The 20,357-nt window shown below is 39.5% G+C and overlaps 1 protein-coding gene and 1 long non-coding RNA gene across 6 annotated transcripts in view; one reads left to right on the forward strand and one right to left on the reverse strand.

Annotated features, from left to right (window-relative positions):
- Positions 1 to 2,291: 2,291 nt before the first annotated feature.
- LOC121862198 lies at positions 2,292 to 17,402 on the reverse strand. Its single transcript, XR_006088190.1, has 2 exons — positions 17,256 to 17,402; positions 2,292 to 2,411 (listed from the first exon to the last, which is right to left on the reverse strand). It is a non-coding gene; the product is annotated as an uncharacterized LOC121862198 (long non-coding RNA).
- LOC121862196 (required for excision 1-B domain-containing protein-like) overlaps positions 6,224 to 20,357 on the forward strand; it is a 30,245-nt gene continuing 16,111 nt past the window's right edge. Inside the window, exons 1-3 of one of the 5 annotated variants that reach the window (XM_042360292.1) lie at positions 6,232 to 6,379; positions 7,966 to 8,026; positions 15,963 to 16,059. In XM_042360292.1, coding sequence (XP_042216226.1) covers positions 7,966 to 8,026; positions 15,963 to 16,059 — 158 coding nt within the window. In that variant the 5' untranslated portion in view covers positions 6,232 to 6,379. Of the gene's footprint in view, positions 6,380 to 6,497; positions 6,573 to 7,965; positions 8,027 to 15,962; positions 16,060 to 20,357 lie in introns of those variants that run through there. The other 4 variants (XM_042360291.1, XM_042360290.1, XM_042360293.1 and 1 more) reach the window with 4 other exon arrangements.

Raw genomic sequence — 20,357 nt, forward strand, 5'->3', positions numbered from 1 at the left:
AATAAATACTAAAGATTTTTCTCAGCCACGAATAAGCCACTAAATATTAAACTAAATACTGAAATGCAGACCGGTAAAATAGTCACATGTCAACCCTAAAGTCTCACTAACTAGGATGCCGTGCAGCTTTGAGTCGCATACTATTAGAGTCATAAGACGACTGGTGGGGGAAGGGCAGGACCCGGCAGGGCAGACTCATACATAAGAAAATAAGGAGTCTGCAATAGGCCGGTTGGCCTGTGCATGGCAGCTCCTGTCGAGAGTTACTACCACTCTCTATCATCCATGAATCTATCTAGTCTCCTTTTGAAACTTTCCAGAGTTCCCGCACTTACTACAAAGTTGCTGAGCTTGTTCCACTCGTCCACCACCATATTTGTGAACCAGTTTCTTCCTATCTCCCTCCTAAACCTAAACTTATCCAACTTGAATTCGTTGCTCCGAGTCCTATCCTGCTCGGATATTATAAGAACTTTATCTATATCCCCTTTATTGATTCCTTTCACCCACTTAAATACTTCTATCATATCTCCCCGCACTCTTCGTCTTTCTAGGGAATGCAAGTTAAGTTTCTTTAACCTATCCTGATATGGAAGGTTTCTAAGTCCCGGCATCATTTTTGTCATTCTTCGCTGCACCGACTCTAGTGAATTTATATATCCATTCTATAATAGGGGCACCAGAACTGAACCGCATAATCGAGGTGCGGCCTGACTAGCGCAAGATATAGTTGCAATTAGACCTCTGCACTCTTGTTACTTACACTTCTAGATATAAAACCCAATACTCTGTTTGCCTTATTTCGAACATTAACGCACTGTTTTCTAGGCCGTAGGTCCGGGCTTAAAAGTACCCCTAGGTCTCTTTCACAAGTCGACTTCTCTAGGTTGATGTTGTTAAGGCTGTATACTATGTAAATCAAGGAAGATGTTTTAACATTCACAGTAAACGAAGTACAGAGCAACTCTTCCTCCGCTACTGGCTGGCCGCATTCCCTGCCTCGGTACCCCTCCCTTCTGGTACTACGACCCAGTGTGCGGTGATAGGTCCGCTCAACTTCAGGCTCTGCAGCTAATAGCAAGCCAACAGGAAAGCCAAGAAACAACAGTTGAGGTTAACACTGTGTTAGTACATGTAAAATGTCATGTATATTTATTTACACTCAATAAAAGTATTAAATCATTATTTCACGACTTCTGTGGGTGTGCTGATTACTGAACATTCTTATGCTCTTAAGAGACCATTGTCGTTGAAGCGTAGTAATAATAATATTACGTCAACGAGGAGGCGATATATGAGCCGGTACTGCATGTATAAATGACCCGCTCCACCGACTTGTAAAAATGGCTCACAAATATGCTAATCTTCCATTGATATGTGACACGAGGCCCACACGACGGATACCTTGGCTTAACTCGTTAATTACCTGCGCTAGGTAAGCCTAACTAAATTATGGGTCACACTGTTACTTATATACAGTACATGTAGACCACACTGTCGAAGTATATGTCACAACAACCGTAACACTGACAGGATATATAGGTCACACTGTCTGGGTATGCTTCACATAGTACAAAGTTTCAACTTTAACATCTGGAAAGGCAGGTTAGATTTTGTAAGGTTAGGATCATATTAGGTTGTAATCACCCGTGAGGACAGGAGTTTTACCATATTTAATGATTTAAGGAGCGCCCTTCAAGTCATTTATTCCACTCAACCCTCTGGATTTTGAGATATCGGAATGTCTCTTCCTAGTAGGGGACGTGGCTATCAGGTTGGTGTCTGCTGTACAGTAGATAAAAAAACTATCCTTACATAATTGTGTTAGATAATATGACACAATGGATAAAGGATTTTGGCAACCTTACTTGGCATTGAGACGGGTTACAGTGTTCATTCTGAAATTCATCGACCCCCCCCCTCCCCAAGTAGACTGTACAGTAAACGTGTTGGCAATGGAGAAAGCAGACAAGGCGGCGAGAGCCGGTTTCTCGTCCAGCCCTTGTGCTTCAACAAGTTCAACCATTTCCTCATCAAGATATGTGTCCCCATATTAGAATTGACGTTTGTAATGCCTGTCCATGTTGTTGGGATTCCACTGCGCTCCTGAACAAGCTCCAGATCATGACGGAAATAAGCCCAATGTAACGGAGGTGGAAAACTGTCTTGGCCGGCTTAGCATTGATCACTAGCACTCGGTCACTTGTCCGGAAATCCCAACCAGTAAGCTTGTGGGGTTATGAGATATTGGTTCACACTCAGGATGGGTTGGAGAAAGGAAACTCACAATGTGCTCTCTGTATACATATTGTATTGGATGTACAATGCAGCTTGGTGCTGGGGGGTGGCAGCGTGAGTCCAAGCGTGGTGTAGGGGAGAGCTGGTTACCGACCTTGACCACGAGGCGCAGGCTGAGGAATTCGAAGAGGGTCAGCTGGTCAGCGACACATAAGAACATAAGAAAATAAGGAGTCTGCAATAGGCCGGTTGGCCTGTGCATAGCAGCTCCTGTCGAGAATTACTACCACTCTCTATCATCCATGAATCTATCCAGTCTCCTTTTGAAACTTTCCAGCGTTTCAGCACTTACTACAAAGTTGCTAAGGTTGTTCCACTCGTCCACCACCCTATTTGTGAACCAGTTCCTTCCTATCTCCCTCCTAAACCTAAACTTATCCAACTTAAATCCGTTGCTCCGAGTCCTATCCTGCTCGGATATTATAAGAACTTTATCTATATCCCCTTTATTGATTCCTTTCACCCACTTAAATACTTCTATCATATCTCCCCGCACTCTTCGTCTTTCTAGGAAATGCAACTTTAGTTTCTTTAACCTATCCTGATATGGAAGGTTTCTAAGTCCCGGAATCATTTTCGTCATTCTTCGCTGCACCGAATCTATTGAATTGATATCCATTCAATAATAAGGGCACCAGAACTGAACAGCATAATCGAGGTGCGGCCTGACTAGCGCAAGATATAGTTGCAATAAGACCTCTGCACTCTTATTACTTTCACTTCTAGATATAAAACCCAATACTCTGTTTGCCTTATTTCGAACATTAACGCACTGTTTTCTCGGCCGTAGGTCCGGGCTTACAAGTACCCCTAGGTCTCTTTCACAAGTCGACTTCTCTAGGTTGATGTTGTTAAGGCTGTATACATTGACAGTATTTGTTCTTCCAATATTAAGTACGCTGCACTTGCTGGTGTTGAATTTCATTTGCCATTTTTCAGACCACCCCTGCAGTTTATTTAGATCCTCCTGTAATGCATTTGCATCCTGCCCTGAATTAATCTGCCTCTCTATTTTGGTGTCATCCGCAAACTTGCTTATGTCACTGCTGATCCCAGTATCTAGTGGGGAACCCCACTGGTTACACGGCTCCACTCAGATTTAACACCATCTACGCTGACCCTCTGCGTTCTATCGGTGAGCCATGATTTTATCCAATTTAAAACTTTCCCCTCGATACCATGAGCCTTAATTTTTCTCAGACGCCTCTGATGTGGTACTCTGTCAAATGCTTTGCTAAAGTCTAAGTAAATAACATCGTAATTTTCGTCATTATCTACTACCTCGAAGACTTTCCTAAAAAACGTCAGCAGATTTGTGAGACAAGATTTTTCCCTTTGTAGGGGAGGAATCCAAGGTAGGTAGATAACAGGTAGCCTCACGCAGGCCCATAGGAATTCACTAATTGACAACTCTACTCTCGAGATCGCTAAGCCACGCCCCTTGTGCCACTTCATGCATTTGTAATATTGTGGTATTATTATCTGTATAGATCCTTTCTCTAATCAAAATATACTAGCATAAAATGTTATTAATCAGATATATATTTAATAATATGTAATATACAGTGTATATTGCCATGTAAATTATACAATAAGAAAATGTTTGACGAAATTTACAATAAACGGGAACTCTGGTTGAATTGTAAAATATTCAATACATTTCCTCCCATTTTAATTTTATTTTGGCATTCTGGCTATTCCCAGCAGTCTGGAAACTGTTGCTTGACTTCATTAACTGGTTCTGACTGAAGCATCAACTGTTAATGCAGAAAATAAGTAAACACGTTTTATTTTACTCTAATTGATATACAAAAAAAGTGTGATGGTTTAAGAGTTACCGTACACACAACCATATCATATCCTTAAAAATGTAAATAATACATGATGTATGAAGAATGCATTTATATATTTCACACAGGTATCGCAATAACTTTACAAGTTACTATTGAGCCGGATATATTTTCATGTTATAACATTTAACAGACATAATAACTGTTTACGTTTTTCGTCTTTTTATTACACACACACATAAATACATACATACTCTCTCTCTCACACACACACACACACACGTAAATACACAACAAACACGTATAGAGAACATTATAGGCTACTGTCTGATGAGATACATTACTATAATTTATAAAAAAAAAATGGCCCATGGTAACAGTCTACTAGATTCATATTAAGTTATATTTTGACAATTGAAAATGCATTATGCATTATGTATAAAACAGGAAACAAAACGTATGCACATTTAATGGACTTACAATATATGATCTTCGTACGTTGTAGCATTCCTGATTTCACCTAATCCCGGTAGATTTATTGTTGGACGTGAGTGCGGGTTTAAAGAAAGCTTTACATTGTCTACTGCTAAATGGTAATTAAAACATTCAGGTTTAAAATGCACTGAACATATCCTATGCCACGACTTCACTTGTTTGGTGTTTTTTATATCTTTTCTTTTACAGGCATCTAGCCACTTTGCCCGTAACTTTATGTCCCGAGGGAATGAATAAAAAGATACAACCTTTTTCTTCTTTTCTGAGTTGAATTTGCAGGTGGCTACATCGCAATAAATAATCATTGTAAAAGAAAAACACTCCACTTTCACTTGTAAATATCCCGCTTGATGTAACTCAGTGGGCGGAGCTTAATAAGTGATGTCATCGCTAGCCAATCAGTGGCTCCAATTAAAATAAAAAATATCAATTCCATACATTTATTGTACAACTTTTAATACCATCATAAGCCTTCAAAAATACGCAAATAAAAATTTCATTTTTATTTTCATTAGCGTAGATCCTATGGGAGTGAGGCTCCTGTTATCTACCTCTACCTACCTTGGAGGAATCCACTACATGCTAAACACTTGCTAGTCGTCTTTTCAAGGCTGTGAAAGAGAAGGCGGCTTCTCTCCAAGACACAAGGATGGCATGGTAACCAGAAATAGCATCAATTGAAATAATAATAATAATAATAATAATAATTGGTGTAGGTACACAACAAAATATACTGTATATCGTAAACACTTATGAAAGTTATTTAAACATACAGTATTAGTCATCATGTTTTCACAAGTACCTGTTTTCCTGACAAATATTTACCATGCTTTAATTAAGATATTATTGCATACTAACACTGATTACAATGTGACAATTGTCACAACAGCCGCTTTTTCTGCTCATTGTAATACAATATTTGTAAGCAATTAAGATAAAATTTAATAGTAAGGAAAAGTCTATCATTTTTAATTTGATCCTTATTAATTTGGTTATTTTATTTTGAGGGGAAATTTCCAGGTCCGTATACTCGAAATAGCACATTAGACTGTTTCAACATATATTTAGAGATAAAACAAATATATTTTCTGGAACGAGCATGAGTTTTTGTTGATCTGAACCTTAAGCCGATATTTTAAAATATCAGGTGAAAAATCGAAAGTAACTACGGTATACTTGCATACTGTATGTGTACACGAAGGTTGTTGAAGTGGTGTACCATACTGGCGTCTTAAGCCGGTGGTAAGAGGAGGAAGAGTGGCTATAGTGAAACACACATGCCTGAAGGTAAATGCAGGTACCTTGGTCACGTGTTCACACCGAAAACTGGAAATACTGGATTTGTAACAACATCTTGCCCACGTGACCTCTCCAGTATAGGATCCAACAGTTTTTTATTCCTTGTATCATTAAGGACCCTTCCCCGATGCCACCATTAAGGACCCTTCCCCGATGCCAAGTAATAAAATAAATCTTCAACAAGTCTGAATAAACTACCTTAATAAAAGAGCCTGTCTTGAATTAAAAAAATGTCTTTGAAAAATAGGTTTAGGCCACGGCAATGATGCATGTACACAAGGTTTATTCTAGACTGTCATAGAAAAAATTAAAGGGATCTGAGGATGCTTCTAAACCATCTAAGAGGAGCCGGGGCGTTGAAGCTTCGAATCCTGGTGGTTTTTTTTTTTCCTCCTGTTTGGCCGAGGCTACGGGTGGCTCTGAGAACATTCCGAGTCTTGCCAACGTCGACGGTGTTTGTGTTGCTCAGCTTAAAAGTTTCACCGTAGTTATGAGAGGTTGGTAATTGTTTTCGTAATGTGCATGAATAATATTTGTGTAAAATAGTGTTTATGTAATATATATGACAAATAGTATTGTTTAGACAAAAAGCAAGTCATGATAGTGTATACTAGACACTTCCTCGAGGTGATGAATGACGGCAGGGGGAGTTGGGGTTCATCGACTGCAATCAAGTACTATAGTAGCAGTGTAAGCTAATAATGCAATATACGTAGTTTATTGGCAGTGCAGGTACTAGTATTCAAGTTTTCCATCACATCTCTGTGATATTGATTATAGCCAGAATTTGTCTTTTATTTGTTTACACTACCGTTAAATGATTCAACTAAACATACAAATGGGAAGTCTCGGTTAACCTCAGTATTCATGGTTTGAGGATACAAATCAAATGTATGTATATTCTGAAATTTCATAAAAAATTTGGATATTATTCGGTGTTACTGCCTACTCGTGTTCAACAAGAATTTTTTCTGGTGCATTTTAGTGTGTTTTCTTCGAATCTGACCTTCATTTCCTTGGGAATCGTTATTTTTTAGGAAATGAACAAATGCTTTTCCTCAAGAAATGACTCATGAATTTTTTCCAAGAAAATTAAGATATGAATCGAAGAAAATACCACAAATACACCGGAACAAATATGTTTTTTGTCACCAAATTAGGGGGGAATCGGGGGTTTGGAGGGGGGGAGAGAAATCTTTGTTAATATTTGTCGACACATGCTAAACTAACCTAACCTATTCTATTTTAGATCTAGTGCCTTGTTACCTAGCCGGAGCCCCATGAATGTATCTTGGCTTACCTTATGTAGGAGCATTGGAGTGACAGTACAAATTGCTAGCAGTAAGCAGATGCTGGGACTTAGGAAACTGATAAATAAGTATCTTGTCAAATACTTGGGGTAGATGAGACTTCTATTCCCAGACTGGAAAATCCATGACTTAACATCATGTTCGATGAGTTGATAATAATCAATAGCACATGCATCACACACCATTTCTAAATTAAAACTGGCCGCACATAATGCATTGTGATATAGGAAGTAAAATGGACATCAGCTATTGATCAGTTGCTACTTGCCTTGTGGTGATTGGTCAGTTGGAATTGGTATTTTTTTTTTCATCAATTTTTATTTTCATATTTCCTCAAAAACAATAACTTAGCATGAATGTTGAAGGTTAGCTTAAAGCATGCAGTATCACAAGTGAAAACGGCAGAAAAAATCCTAATTCTAACTGACACAAGTAGGCAGTATAATAATGAATAATAACCGCAAAGTTTCGCCTCAAAGATAAATGCAGTTTCTAGAATAACTATCTATAGTAACTGTACTTAGATTGGTTTTTCATGTTTAATTACCATAATTTTTTCATGAAACCTTCATATTTGGTGAATTTTGAAGTGGTTTAAATGATTCTAGAGGTGAACTTGGTAATACAGGTACAGGTATCCCCCGTTAGCTTGCAAGTTATCAAGTTTGCAATTTGTAGTTTAACGAGGTTTTAATTCATCATATTTTTCAAAAGTTAATGAAAGAGCCCCATAGGTTAGTAAATGCTCATATAAATTTTGTGTGCGCCTATAGATGGCGGGGCCCGCTCGACAGACACTAGCATCACCATGCAGCCAGTCTACACCATGTGTTAGTGAGTACGCTTTATTAATTATATTCTGCACATAGTAATTACTTTGTTGTGATTAAATTTTAATAAGCATTTTAAGAAAGTGTGTCTAAGAAAAAAATATTGAAAAATGGGTTTTAGACTAAAAAAAAAAGGTTGATTTTGGCCAGAGCCACAAAAAGATCCTGGAGAATTTACGTTGATTAATTATAACATCAAATGATACAAAGTTGTTTTGGAATACATCCTCATTAATTTATGAGGGATACCTGTACTGTACAGCACTTTACAAAAAGCTTGGATGTTTGATGAGATTAGGCCAATGGTGATTATGACAGTGAAAGAGGAAGCAAGGGACACTGACTGGCCTGACATGTTGAACAATAAGGATGTGGATACTTCTCAGAAAAATGTAGAGGGTAAATTTAAATACTAGATTGAAAAATACATAACCAAGACATAATTGACCGACCACCCAACAGGCTAATAAACTGCAGAGGATAAGAAAAAGGGGGGGGGGGTGTTCTAGTTGACGAGGGTGGCCTGGCCTTGGCAACAACTTGAAAAAATTTTCCCATAGAAGATATTATAGGGCTTCTCAAGAAAATGATTCAGTGTGCACGAGGAATGTGTTTTGCATAATAGTGTACAGATCAGTAACTGTTTTTATGTCCAAAATGGGCGGAGGAAGACATCAAACATGACTGCCATGCACACCATGTGTAGAAAGTAGGAAAGGTTTTTTTAGCATATTTCATTTTAGAAGAATAAATGGAAATGAACTACAGTATAGTACCTTTACAGGTATTTTAGTTAAATTTAGGTTAGGTTTGGAAGGTAAGTTTTCTTCAGTTTATGATCAATAATTTATAGACGATAGCAGTGTAAAAAATATGTAATTTATTTATTAATGTTATTATTTATCATTTTACCACTTATCAGCTTACTTGCCAGTGTTAGTACAGAGGAAACCGGAGTCTGGGAAACATGTGATGTTTGGTAGGGTCATGCTGTATAACACCCTTCTTAGATGTGCTCAGAACAAGCAAAATAACTAGTATATTAGGTTAAGTTATTTTAATTTTCTTTATTTTATGAATGATTATGCGGTTCAGTTCTGGTGCCCCTATTATAGAATGGATATAAATTCACTAGAGTCGGTGCAGCGAAGAATGACGAAAATGATTCCGGGACTTCGAAACCTTCCATATCAGGATAGGTTAAAGAAACTTAACTTGCATTCCCTAGAAAGACGAAGAGTGCGGGGAGATATGATAGAAGTATTTAAGTGGGTTAAAGGAATCAATAAAGGGGATATAGATAAAGTTCTTATAATATCCGAGCAGGATAGGACTCGGAGCAACGGATTCAAGTTGGATAAGTTTAGGAGGGAGATAGGAAGAAACTGGTTCACAAATAGGGTGGTGGACGAGTGAAACAAGCTTAGCAACTTTGTAGTAAGTGCGGGAACTCTGGAAAGTTTCAAAAGGAGGCTAGATAGATTCATGGATGATAGAGAGTGGTAGTAACTCTTGACAGGAGCTATCATGCACAGGCCAACCGGCCTATTGCAGACTCCTTATTTTCTTATGTTCTTATGTTAACTGACAGTAAACATGGCAGATGGAGAAGGAAAAGATGTAAAGAATTGTTAGTGAGATTGCACAAAATGCATTCCTTCCACATTTTGTGTCTGTTTCTTGAGGTAAGAAAACTTTTATCTTATAGAGAAAAATTTCCTCAAGTTCAAGCTAAGGCTAGATTTCACTTACTAAAAGATGCATTAACACTAGCTGTAGTTTCATCTTGCTTTATTGGTGATAAAATTTTTGAGGGCTGCAGTTGCTTTATATTCACAATTATATTTGCTGGAAATATATTTCATATCTAGTTTATAAATTAGGCTCATTCTAATACAGTACATATAATGGCCCCTCCCCCAATCACACCATTGCTGTAATTGACCAGTACTGTAACTACAAACTCGCCAAGCTATAGTGCAGAATGAATACAGTACTGTATACAGTACTGTATAAGGAAATACTTTTTCACACAGAGGGTGGTAGACCTATGGAATGGTCTGCCAACCTAAGCTGTGGAATCAAGATAGCCCTCAACAAAGTTATCAAAAACAATGGAGGGATCCTACACAGGCCACTGGCCCCCTTTCCTTGGCATGGCCATCTCTTATGAGTGGCCATTAGGTAAATAAGGTAAAATTGACCAACCAAAACCATTATTGCAAAAACAGTGAATTTAACAAAGGCAGCACAGTATTGGAACACTTAAAATGTTAAGGAATGTAAAGAAATGATGTACTATATATATATACAGTGTAACCCCGCTTTACGCGGTCAATTGAACCCGCAGAGGCCCACATAAAGTGAACAACAGAACATATGGGATTATTTGAAATAGAGACTGGGCCGACCCCCGAAATTCCACTTTTTCCTGACACAATATGTACGTTTTAGTAAAAATAACATCTTAACTTTATGATGGTATGCACACACACATAATATAGAAGAGAACAATCAATAAGAGAATAATATACTGTACCAGGTAAAAGAAAAATCAAGGTTTAACACATATGTCATGGTAGGTTAGGTTAGAAAAAATCAAGGTTTAACACTTATGTAAGGTTAGGTTATGTTTTAAAAAAATCAAGGTTTAACACTTACGTAAGGTTAGGTTATGTTAGGAAAATCAAGGTTTAACACTTACGTAAGGTTAGGTTATGTTAGGAAAATCAAGGTTAGGTTTAACAGTTGCGTTTGTAGAAGAGATGGGTCGGGGTACGGGAATGGAGGCTGGTTCCGAGGCAGAGGGCAGGCTACTGGCCCTCAGGTGAGTCACCATCACGGTCATCCACACTTGTCAGGGCCTCCCTGACAAATCCCTCAAAGTCACCATCACTGTCTCTGTCACTGGCTTGGGCTGGCTGTGGTGGGTTGCGGGCGAAGAACTCGGTAATGCTTTGTTGACGGCTAGTGTTGATGTTGCCGTGATACTCCTTGATGTATGGCTCCATAGTCTGCAACAGCTGGGTTCTTGGAAGACTTCATACCGGTTATCGTTAGGGTCGTGGGAAAGGAGGAGCTTCAGTTTCTCTACACACTCGATGGCACCCCTAACATTACCATGCGTTAACTTGTGTTCTTCTCGGGATGACGCACCTCCTGTCTCTTCACTGACGTCATCACATCAGGATCCCTTATCACCTCCATAATGTCGTCGTTGGTGGTCTCGGAGAAGCCTGCAGCTGTAACACTCTGCGCAGCTTCTCTGGCAAGGTCCGCTGCTACTGCAACAGTTCTGAACCTCACCAGTCACAGGTTGACTCTGCCTCCCACCTGGGATACCTTGCAACACATGTCTCCATGCGTGATGAACCGTTGCTACAGACAGCTGATCCCATGCCTCCACTTCTTGCTCTGCCAACTGTTGTTCCTCGTCCTCGTCACTCTTGCTATCGTTGTCACCCAGGTTACGCAACTCATCCTTGGTGTTGGTATCGTCGTTCAGGAGCTTAAACTTCTTTGCAGAGAATGCAGCTTTCACATTGCAGATTAATTCTTGGTCCATGGGCTGGATTAATGACGTAGTGTTGGGAGGAAGGAAGACCACTTTTACGTTGGGGTGACGATCCAACAGTAGGGGCGAGTGTCCTGGTGCGTTGTCAAGCAGCAACAAAATCTTAAATGGAACATTCTGTTGCTCACAGACTTCCTTCACTTCGGGAACGAAACATACATCAAACCAGGAGAGGGATAGAGTAGAGAACATCCACGCCTTACAGGCGGTCAGCCAGTGGACATTTAGCTTGGTCATGTCCATGTTCTTGTAGGCGTGTGGCTTGCGGGCTGTGTGGATCACCGATAACTTGAGTTTACAGGAACCGGAGGCATTGGTGGTAAAGAGGACGGTGATGTGCTCCTTCTGCAACTTCCGGTCCCGACACTTGCTGGCAGACTTGGCAACGAAGGTCTTGGAAGGTAGCTTTTTCCAAAAGAGACCGGATTCGTCCATGTTGAATACCTGGTCGTCGGTGTACTGTCCTTCCTCCATAATCTCGTGTAAGAACGGAGGAAATCCCTAGCCGCAACACGGTCAGCACTCGCTTCTTCACCACCAATGTTAATGTTGGTGATCTTGTTCCTCTTCTTAAACCTGTGCAACCACCCAGAGGAAGCATTGAAGGGTTTGGGCTCTGCAATTCCCATCTTACGTGACACTGCTGCGTACAGTTCACGTGCGTACTCCTGAACTGAGCACGTCGACCGCCATGTTCCGTCTTGCCTGACGAATCAAGTAGCTCGCAAGTAACTTCTCCGTCTTGAGAAGCACCTTGTTGTGGCAATACTTGATCATTGAAGCACCTGTAGACTTTGTGATGTTCATGTGTTCTTTTATCTTGGCTGCATCCTTCTCTATCGTCCGGACCGTAGAGTCGTTAACACCATGCTGGATCGCGAGATCAACCTGTCTTGTTCCTTTCTCCAACTCTTGGATGATCTTGTATTTAATTTCGTAGCTTAGGGAACGTCGTATCTTCTTTGGCTTAGGGCAGCTGGGTCCAGGTAATGCAAGGTTTCTTTGTGGTGGTTGTGGTCCGGTGGCAGCCATTCTTATGGAACTATAGATACCGATATACACGGTGTAGCCGGGAGGGGTGTAACTGATGCGGGTAGGTCAAGGGGCTTGAACGCTCCCGCAGCGGGGCACGTCATATTACATTAAACCAATCACAGCTAGTGGGGGAGGGAGGTAAGGATGCTTGGCCCAATCACAGTCCGATACGTCATATGACGTCACCGATAACGCAACAAAGACATACACTGCGCAACCTACTCGCGCTGCTTACCCAACATGGCGGGAGGTTTGAATCCAAAAATGGCGCGGCGCGAGATGACCGCCAGCTGCTCTCCGCGTAAAAGAGTACATGCACTGCGTAAAGTGAGTATCCCGGGTCTGGCAGGGCACCGCGTAAACATGGAAACGCGTAAAAAAAACCCGCATAAAGCGGGGTAATACTGTATACTGTATATATATTTTTTTTGTGGGGGGGGGGGATACTAAATGAGGAGGTGCCTGTCCCCCCCTTGATAAAATCCAGGTCTGATGGAATCATATGGAATTATCTCATGGTGTGACAGATTTCCTCATAAAACTACAGTATTTGCATTAATACAATATGACAGTGGATTTTCAAACTCAGTGTGCTGAGTTTGAAAATAAATGACACGGTATTTTTAAATGGTAGTATACTACTGTTACAGGTAGCACAAATGAATGTGAAATACAAGGAAATCAGTTTAGAAAGGCAATGGAATTTCTGTTTAAAGAAATTAATATTTTATATAACCATTCTATACTGTACAGTACACGAGTTCTGATTTTCTTTCCTTCAATGTAAACTGTGTTCTATCGGTGAGCCATGATTTTATCCAATTTAAAACTTTCCCCTCGATACCATGAGTCTTAACTTTTCTCAGAAGCCTCTGATGTGGTACTGTAGCACAATAAATAAGATGTCATCCTCTTTATGAGAAGACCCATGGAAAAAGATCAGAATATGAAACGAGTTATGACTCCTCTTGATTCGCTTTATTCTTGAGGTGAGAAGTAAGTTTTCCTCTGTATTTTTTTGTTAGGTAGCTGATTAACTCAAACCTTTGTCCTTAAATATCCCCAAAGTTTTATCCAGGACTCACAGTAAACTGAATTTTAACTTAATGACACTGTAATCATATTACTGAATACCTGGCGGGCAAACCTTTTCGGAGTGAGGGTTGTAAACTCTTGGAACAATCTACCAGAGTGTGTTGTGACGGCACCGAGTGTGAGCTCTTTCAAGACAAGACTTGACCAACACTGGAGCGGGTTCAGGTACATTCAGGAGCCGGTGCTTGCCCAGTATTTGCCAACAGTGCGTGACAGAGACGTGACCGATCGCCCGGGCGGCTAGCGAGCCGATCTTTTGGTGAAGAAGATAAATGAAAAGGAAAGGTTATCAGAGACGTGACCGATCGCCCAAGCGGCTAACAAGTCGATCAGTGGCGAAGAGGATAAAAGTAAAGTAAAAGTATATGCATGTGAAAAGCAGTGTCGAGTTGATGATCGTTATTTTCTGACCTGTGACACTTCAATATTAAATTATACAGTACTGTATATGAAATATGACAACAAGCAACCAGATCTAAAAATCATACAGTAAAGGTACTGTAATTTATTTTTTGTAGCTCGGTTAGTCTTGTTTCATATGAGATTTAATACCATAGTCTCTTGGCTTCCATTTTGTAAATACTTTACACAGTCAGTACTACCCAATTTATGGAAACTTAACATATGATTCTGAAGAATAAAGTTATTTTAACCACAAACATGTACAGGTATACAATACTGTACCTTGGTTACCATACATTTGCACTGGAGGATTCCATTTTTATGCTTAACAATTTGGGAACACATTTCACAAATCACAATCCATTTCTGGTTCAACATGATCAATACACATTTGTTTGAACATATCCTGGAAAAAGTTTCTTTGCATAGTACATACCCACCACAGTACTCAAATCTGCTCCAACATCCACTAACACATACACACACTTGTTGAACTTTGCTGTTCTTTCTATTTTTACTAGTGGCACCTCTTTCTTTCATGAGTGCAAAGCGAGCACTGACAAGTGTTTGTGATCAAAAGGTAAAGAAAATCTATTTTGTTAGAGGTGAAAATTGAACTAGATGAACTACAGGACCAATATGAGGAGGCAACTGATGACATACAATCTATTTGCTCACTGACTACAAAGACTTTCTGAAGCACACTGTAGACTAAGCCTTTGCTCTTGACTGCCTCCACTTCCCCAAGTTGTAAATTCAGGTACCCATTTACAGCTGGGTGAACTGTGAGCACCTGGGAATCGAACCACTGCCCCCCGGAATCGGAGGCGAGCACTGTCTCCATTCGACTGTCTTGCATTTATACTTATACTGTACAGTATATACCATATACAAATAAAGACACCACACCAGGCACGGAAGCATGTTGACAGCTGCTTATGGAGTGGTTATATAGTCCTCTCAAACTCGTGCTTGAATGTTGGTGCTCACTTTAAATTTTAAACTGGATTCTTATGTATTGCAGACTGTTTTATTTTTGAGCTTTCACTGCATTAATATTTATTCTTGTGTTATGCATACCCATACAATATATATATATATTTGTGGAATCGGTTATTTTGGAAAATGACCGGCAAGCATATTGGTAATTTAGCAAATTACCTTAAAAGAGAGAACCAAACCTTGTGGTTGAAGAAGGTTTTGTTAGGATTGTACATGTAGCTTGATACGCAGTTAAGTTTATTATTATTATTATTATTATTATTATTATTATTATTATTATTATTATACTATGTGCTGTCTTAACCACAAGGTTAGGTTAGTTTAGGTTGTTTGTTTGTAATTTATTTTGTAAAATTACCAATATGCATGCCAGTCATTTTATCCATGAAACTTTTCACTTATGTGTCTGTTGTGCTAATCAAGGAATACATGTACGTACATCTAATTCGTTTGTAAAATATACATAAAAATCTAGTATGCTTATATTTCCAAAGCATGACATTTTTTCCAACATATCAATGAATGCACTTTTGATGGGTCATGGGTAGACTTTCCATGATTCACTCCATAGCCATGATGAAGGTGCATGCAAATTTTACTGAAAGAATATGATAGCTATATTCTAGTGTATTTGACAGATACTATAAATATTCTGTACTGTAGTTGTAGTGGGGCATCTCAGAAACATGATAAATTTAAAGACTACTAAGATTGTATTGAGGGATGCTCGCTTTGACCAATCAAAGGCTGCAAAGGGACCAAAGTTTGCTGTCAGGTTAAAGTGAGATTGATGACTTTTAATAAATCAAATTAAAGAAAAATTGTATTGCAGATCAATCAGTTATGCTGGAGAACAATTCTCTGTCGATGATCCACCAGTTTGACCAGCTACAGGAGGAGCGGGTCCACAGTTACAGACTCTTGGAAGAGTGAGTATACTTGTACTGCACATTACAGTATTTATAAAACTTTAGTTCCCAAAATCGAAAGAATGTCCTACCCTGTCCATCTCAATCTCTGCCCTTTCCAAGTGTAAATTGTCTATCTAGTGTACAGATCATGTGTTTCTTGCAAGCTATTTTGTTTCTTAATGTTTTATGGCCAGATGCCCCTCAGTAGGAAGCCATTGGTCTATATCTAGAAGACCTAACAGTACAGTCCTGGCTTGTATTTAATCTTATGATTAATCTCCCTTCAAGGAGACTGTTGACCTGAAAGGGAGAATAAATGCAATCGTAGAAGGTAGATAACCTAAAGTAGCACTTGAAGTCACGTACGCAAGTGCACACCATTCCATTATGTTCGGATCAGCCATATTACACCTTCCACCAGACAGTTGGTTTCCTTATTCACAGCTGTGGATATACAGTACAGTGCATGCTTTGTCTCTGACTCTTTAGCACTAAACAAGGATTATCTTGACTATCATCAGGGTTAGTATTTTGATAAAAGCTTACTGTCTATAACCTTTACTGATAGAAATGTATAGCTTATCATAGCTTTTTTAAATCGGGGAAATGAATAAATTCAGGTTACAACATGTACCGTATACAGTACCTGTACTGTATACACAAAAGTATTATAAAAAGGCTGCAGGATTAACACAACAGGTTATTTATAAACAACTGGGGGTGGGTGGGCTACATGTGTTAGAGGCTGTGGGTGTGGCAAGTGAGTGAGAGGGGTCCGGTAACTGTTAGGCTCTTGGCAGAACAGGTTATGCCATGAGCCAGGGAATGTGTAAATATCCACGAATTTTGCACAAATCACAGTGAATGTTGTAAGCTGAATTGACCTGACCAAATGTGGCATCAGACAGGTTCTGAAATTCAGGTTCTGTTTTCTTTGTGCACTATTGTTGATAAATTGTGATCCTTAGATGGCAGATGGTGCTTTGTTGGTGTTATTTGAGGGCCAGTTTTGGCTAATGAAGTTGTGGAAATGAGATTTGTTCATGGCATTAGGAGTGAGGAGGTTAGTGGTAGGAGACTGCTCTTACTCCATATTTCATTCACAAACATTACTTTCAATTTCTGTGGAAAGTGCTGTGTGTAAGGTCAAGGGAAATCAGATTTTGGGACAATGGCTTGTGTTGCTCCATCATCCTGTACCATATTTAACTTACCTTTTTTGACAGGAGGACTACCTGTGGTCTATCCTGTCTTGAAACTCTTTCCCTTAATCTCTGGAACTTGTCTTTTTAATTGGTCTTTTGTGGTGCTTTCCATTGAAGGATGATTTGCATCATTGTCAGACTGTCATTGGAGTCAACCCCCTGTAGAAAAAAGTTCCAATCCATAATTTTGCAAAATTAGCAGTGGAGAGCATTACAAAACATATAGCCTCTGCTGAATTGGCAACAAGGAGAGCTTGTGTTACACTGTGCAAGCAAGTCTGTTAGGGATTTGGTAGAAAGGCTGACCTCTTCAGTCTTATGGGTGGGTCTCTTAGTAACACACGAAAGCAAACAGATGTCTCGGCTATGGAGTTCTTACGGGAACATCTTTACTAACCCAACATAAACTCAACTTACCTAATGCAATTTAGGTGTGGCAACATATTGTACCTTGTATGAACTAAGTTCCACTAAATTATAGCAAAAAAAGCAAGTTACAGTAGGCTCTCGCCAATAACGTTTAATAGGTGCCTGAAAAACTCCGTTATTAGCGAAAGCATTATTTGTGTGACATTAAAATATATGTAAAAAGGGTTTATTGGTGCCGCTGCCCCAAGAATTTCACCCAATTTTTCCCCTTAGAAGCCCTCCTAACACTTTTTGATTGCTGAAATAAAAAAAGAATTGTTATTCACTCATCAAAATATAGTTTGAGTAATATATGCACTTAGCTTGGGGGAGTTTTTGAGGTGCTTGGTGTGATGATTGTTCCGTATCTGAGGGCCGCTAACACTTGCACTGTCTTTCATTCTACAAGCTAACCATTTCACAAGAAAATGCTCTGTTATCACTATCAACCTGTTTCTATCACTTTTATCATTCATAGCTCGCCTTGCATTTCCATCACTACCGAAATATTTCTTAGCCAGTGCTATACTCTTCTTGGTCTCCTCTAAGTTTCTCTTAATATTTCGCACTGTAGATTCAGGACAGTTCAATTTCCTCACAATATCGATGTTCCGTGCACCACTTTCAATGAGCTCAACAATCTGTTCTTTTTCCTTGACCGAGTAGGCACGCTTCTTGTAGCTTTGTCTCTTAGATTTGGGGTCTTTTCTCATTCATTTTAAAAGTTCCCGGGCGTTCAGGCAGCAAATCACTCCTGCCACCACCTCCCCTAACCCCCACAGGCAAAAATGCGGAAGCCATTATTGATCACCGACCCTAGCAACCACTGGTTATAGAGGAGAAAATCTCACATATGGGCGCAGCGCTGTATTCCACGGAGCGTGTGTGAGAGTGAGACTGAGCGGACAACTACGTCATCAACATGGCGGCAAACGAACGCTATCATTGGTGCGCTCAGACGCTTCCCGCAAAATCTCCGTTATTCAAGAGAATCCAGACGTTATTATCGAAAATGGGTATCTATAGTAACTTACCGTTATTGTGGAAGTCGTTATTGGCGAGAGCCTACTGTACAGTATTCCTATTTGGTGAAAATGTATTTTTAGGGTTTAATAGGAGACACACACACATATATCTACAAATTAGGCCCCTCATACTTTATGTAAAGTCCTGTTAACACCACTACCACACCCTTGTCTACTGTGAAACAAGACAGTGGTTTTCTGGATGACGGTGTTGTCGTTCTAGTAAAATCTACACACAGTACTGTATCAAGAGGCAATCAGTAGATGCATTAAAAAGACATTGTCTTGGGATATGTTGCCTTGCATATTCAAATTAGGTTCCAGGATAAAACTAAAGAACAAAAGTTAAAAGTGAGATATGGGTTGCTGTCCCCACCCTTCCTTGCACAGTTAGACTGTATTGTTTGTTGCATATTTGCCTTATATATATCTTATCTTTAGAAGGGCATCTGTGTTTCCAGGGAGGGATGGGTGATTGTAAGATCAGTGGTTTAGTTTACTGCCCTAGATCCCCAAAATGATTTGTGTATTAGCAAGAATCCTATGAAATGGCTAATCCTCATATTTAGGTATCGGTGATGTACATACTACATATCTTTTCAAATATGGTACTTACAGACCTGCTTTTTGTTGTGCTCTCTAAGATGTATGATTTTTGAGAAAAGTGATACATTTGTGAAGAAAATTTACATTTTTTATTTTCTCATTGTTCAGGAAATAAAAGTGTATATCTACTTCTCATTTTCAGTTGATGTTATTCTTACATTACACTCATCTTACAGCTGGTAAACAAGGTAAAAATTTGGTAAAGTGTAGTCTTTTGTCATATATGGTAACAGGTGTGAAGTTGGTAGGAGTAGTTAGTGTGGTAAACTCTTGGAACAATCTGCCAGGGAGTGTTGTGACCGTACCAAGTGTGAGCTCTTTCACTGGTACAGATACATTCTGGAGCCAGTTCTTGCTAACAGTGCATAACAGAGATGTGACTAACCGCCTAAGTGGTGAGCAAGCCGATTAGTGATATGGATAAATATAAAGTAAAATTGGTTAGCTTTAGTCAGTCATTGTGTGGCTAACCTTGCATGGGAGGAGTGGGAACGTGCCACTTGAGTTTCCATATCTGTTTTCTCAATGTATTTTTGCGGCTATTTCGTGGTGAGGTGGGGTTATGACATTTTGTAGATATGGGGCTGGATACTCAAAAGTATCTACAGTCTGCACGGATTGTGAGGTCAGTTTGCTGAAAAAATATGCATATTTACGATTATGTTATATAAATAAAGTCAAGTAACACCACTTCAATTAATACTTTGTAGTGTTTCCTCTGCACTTCAGACAGTCTTTTAGCCTTCGAGGAATACTGTCAGCAAGGTTTTGCAAGAGGTCAGGTGGCAAGTTAGCCCAGGTATCCTTGATGGCTGCCTCTAGCTTCGGGATTGATGATGTGTCAGCGTCGCGCAGACGACGCTTAATAATGGACCACAAATTTTCTATTGGGTTAAGATCTGGGCTACTGCCAGGCCAGTCATTAAAGAAAGGTGCCTCACAGTCTTTGAGCCACTGTATGACACTTTTAGCAGTGTGGCATGGGGCACCGTCCTGCATGAAAAGGCTTGCCTTAGCGTTATCAAATGATTCAGGTAAGAAATCACTGAGCAGTTCAAGATAGTTGTACTGA

This window comes from Homarus americanus, unplaced genomic scaffold (assembly GCF_018991925.1).
Source record: "Homarus americanus isolate GMGI-L3 unplaced genomic scaffold, GMGI_Hamer_2.0 scaffold25013, whole genome shotgun sequence".
Classification (NCBI taxonomy): Eukaryota; Metazoa; Arthropoda; class Malacostraca; order Decapoda; family Nephropidae; genus Homarus; species Homarus americanus.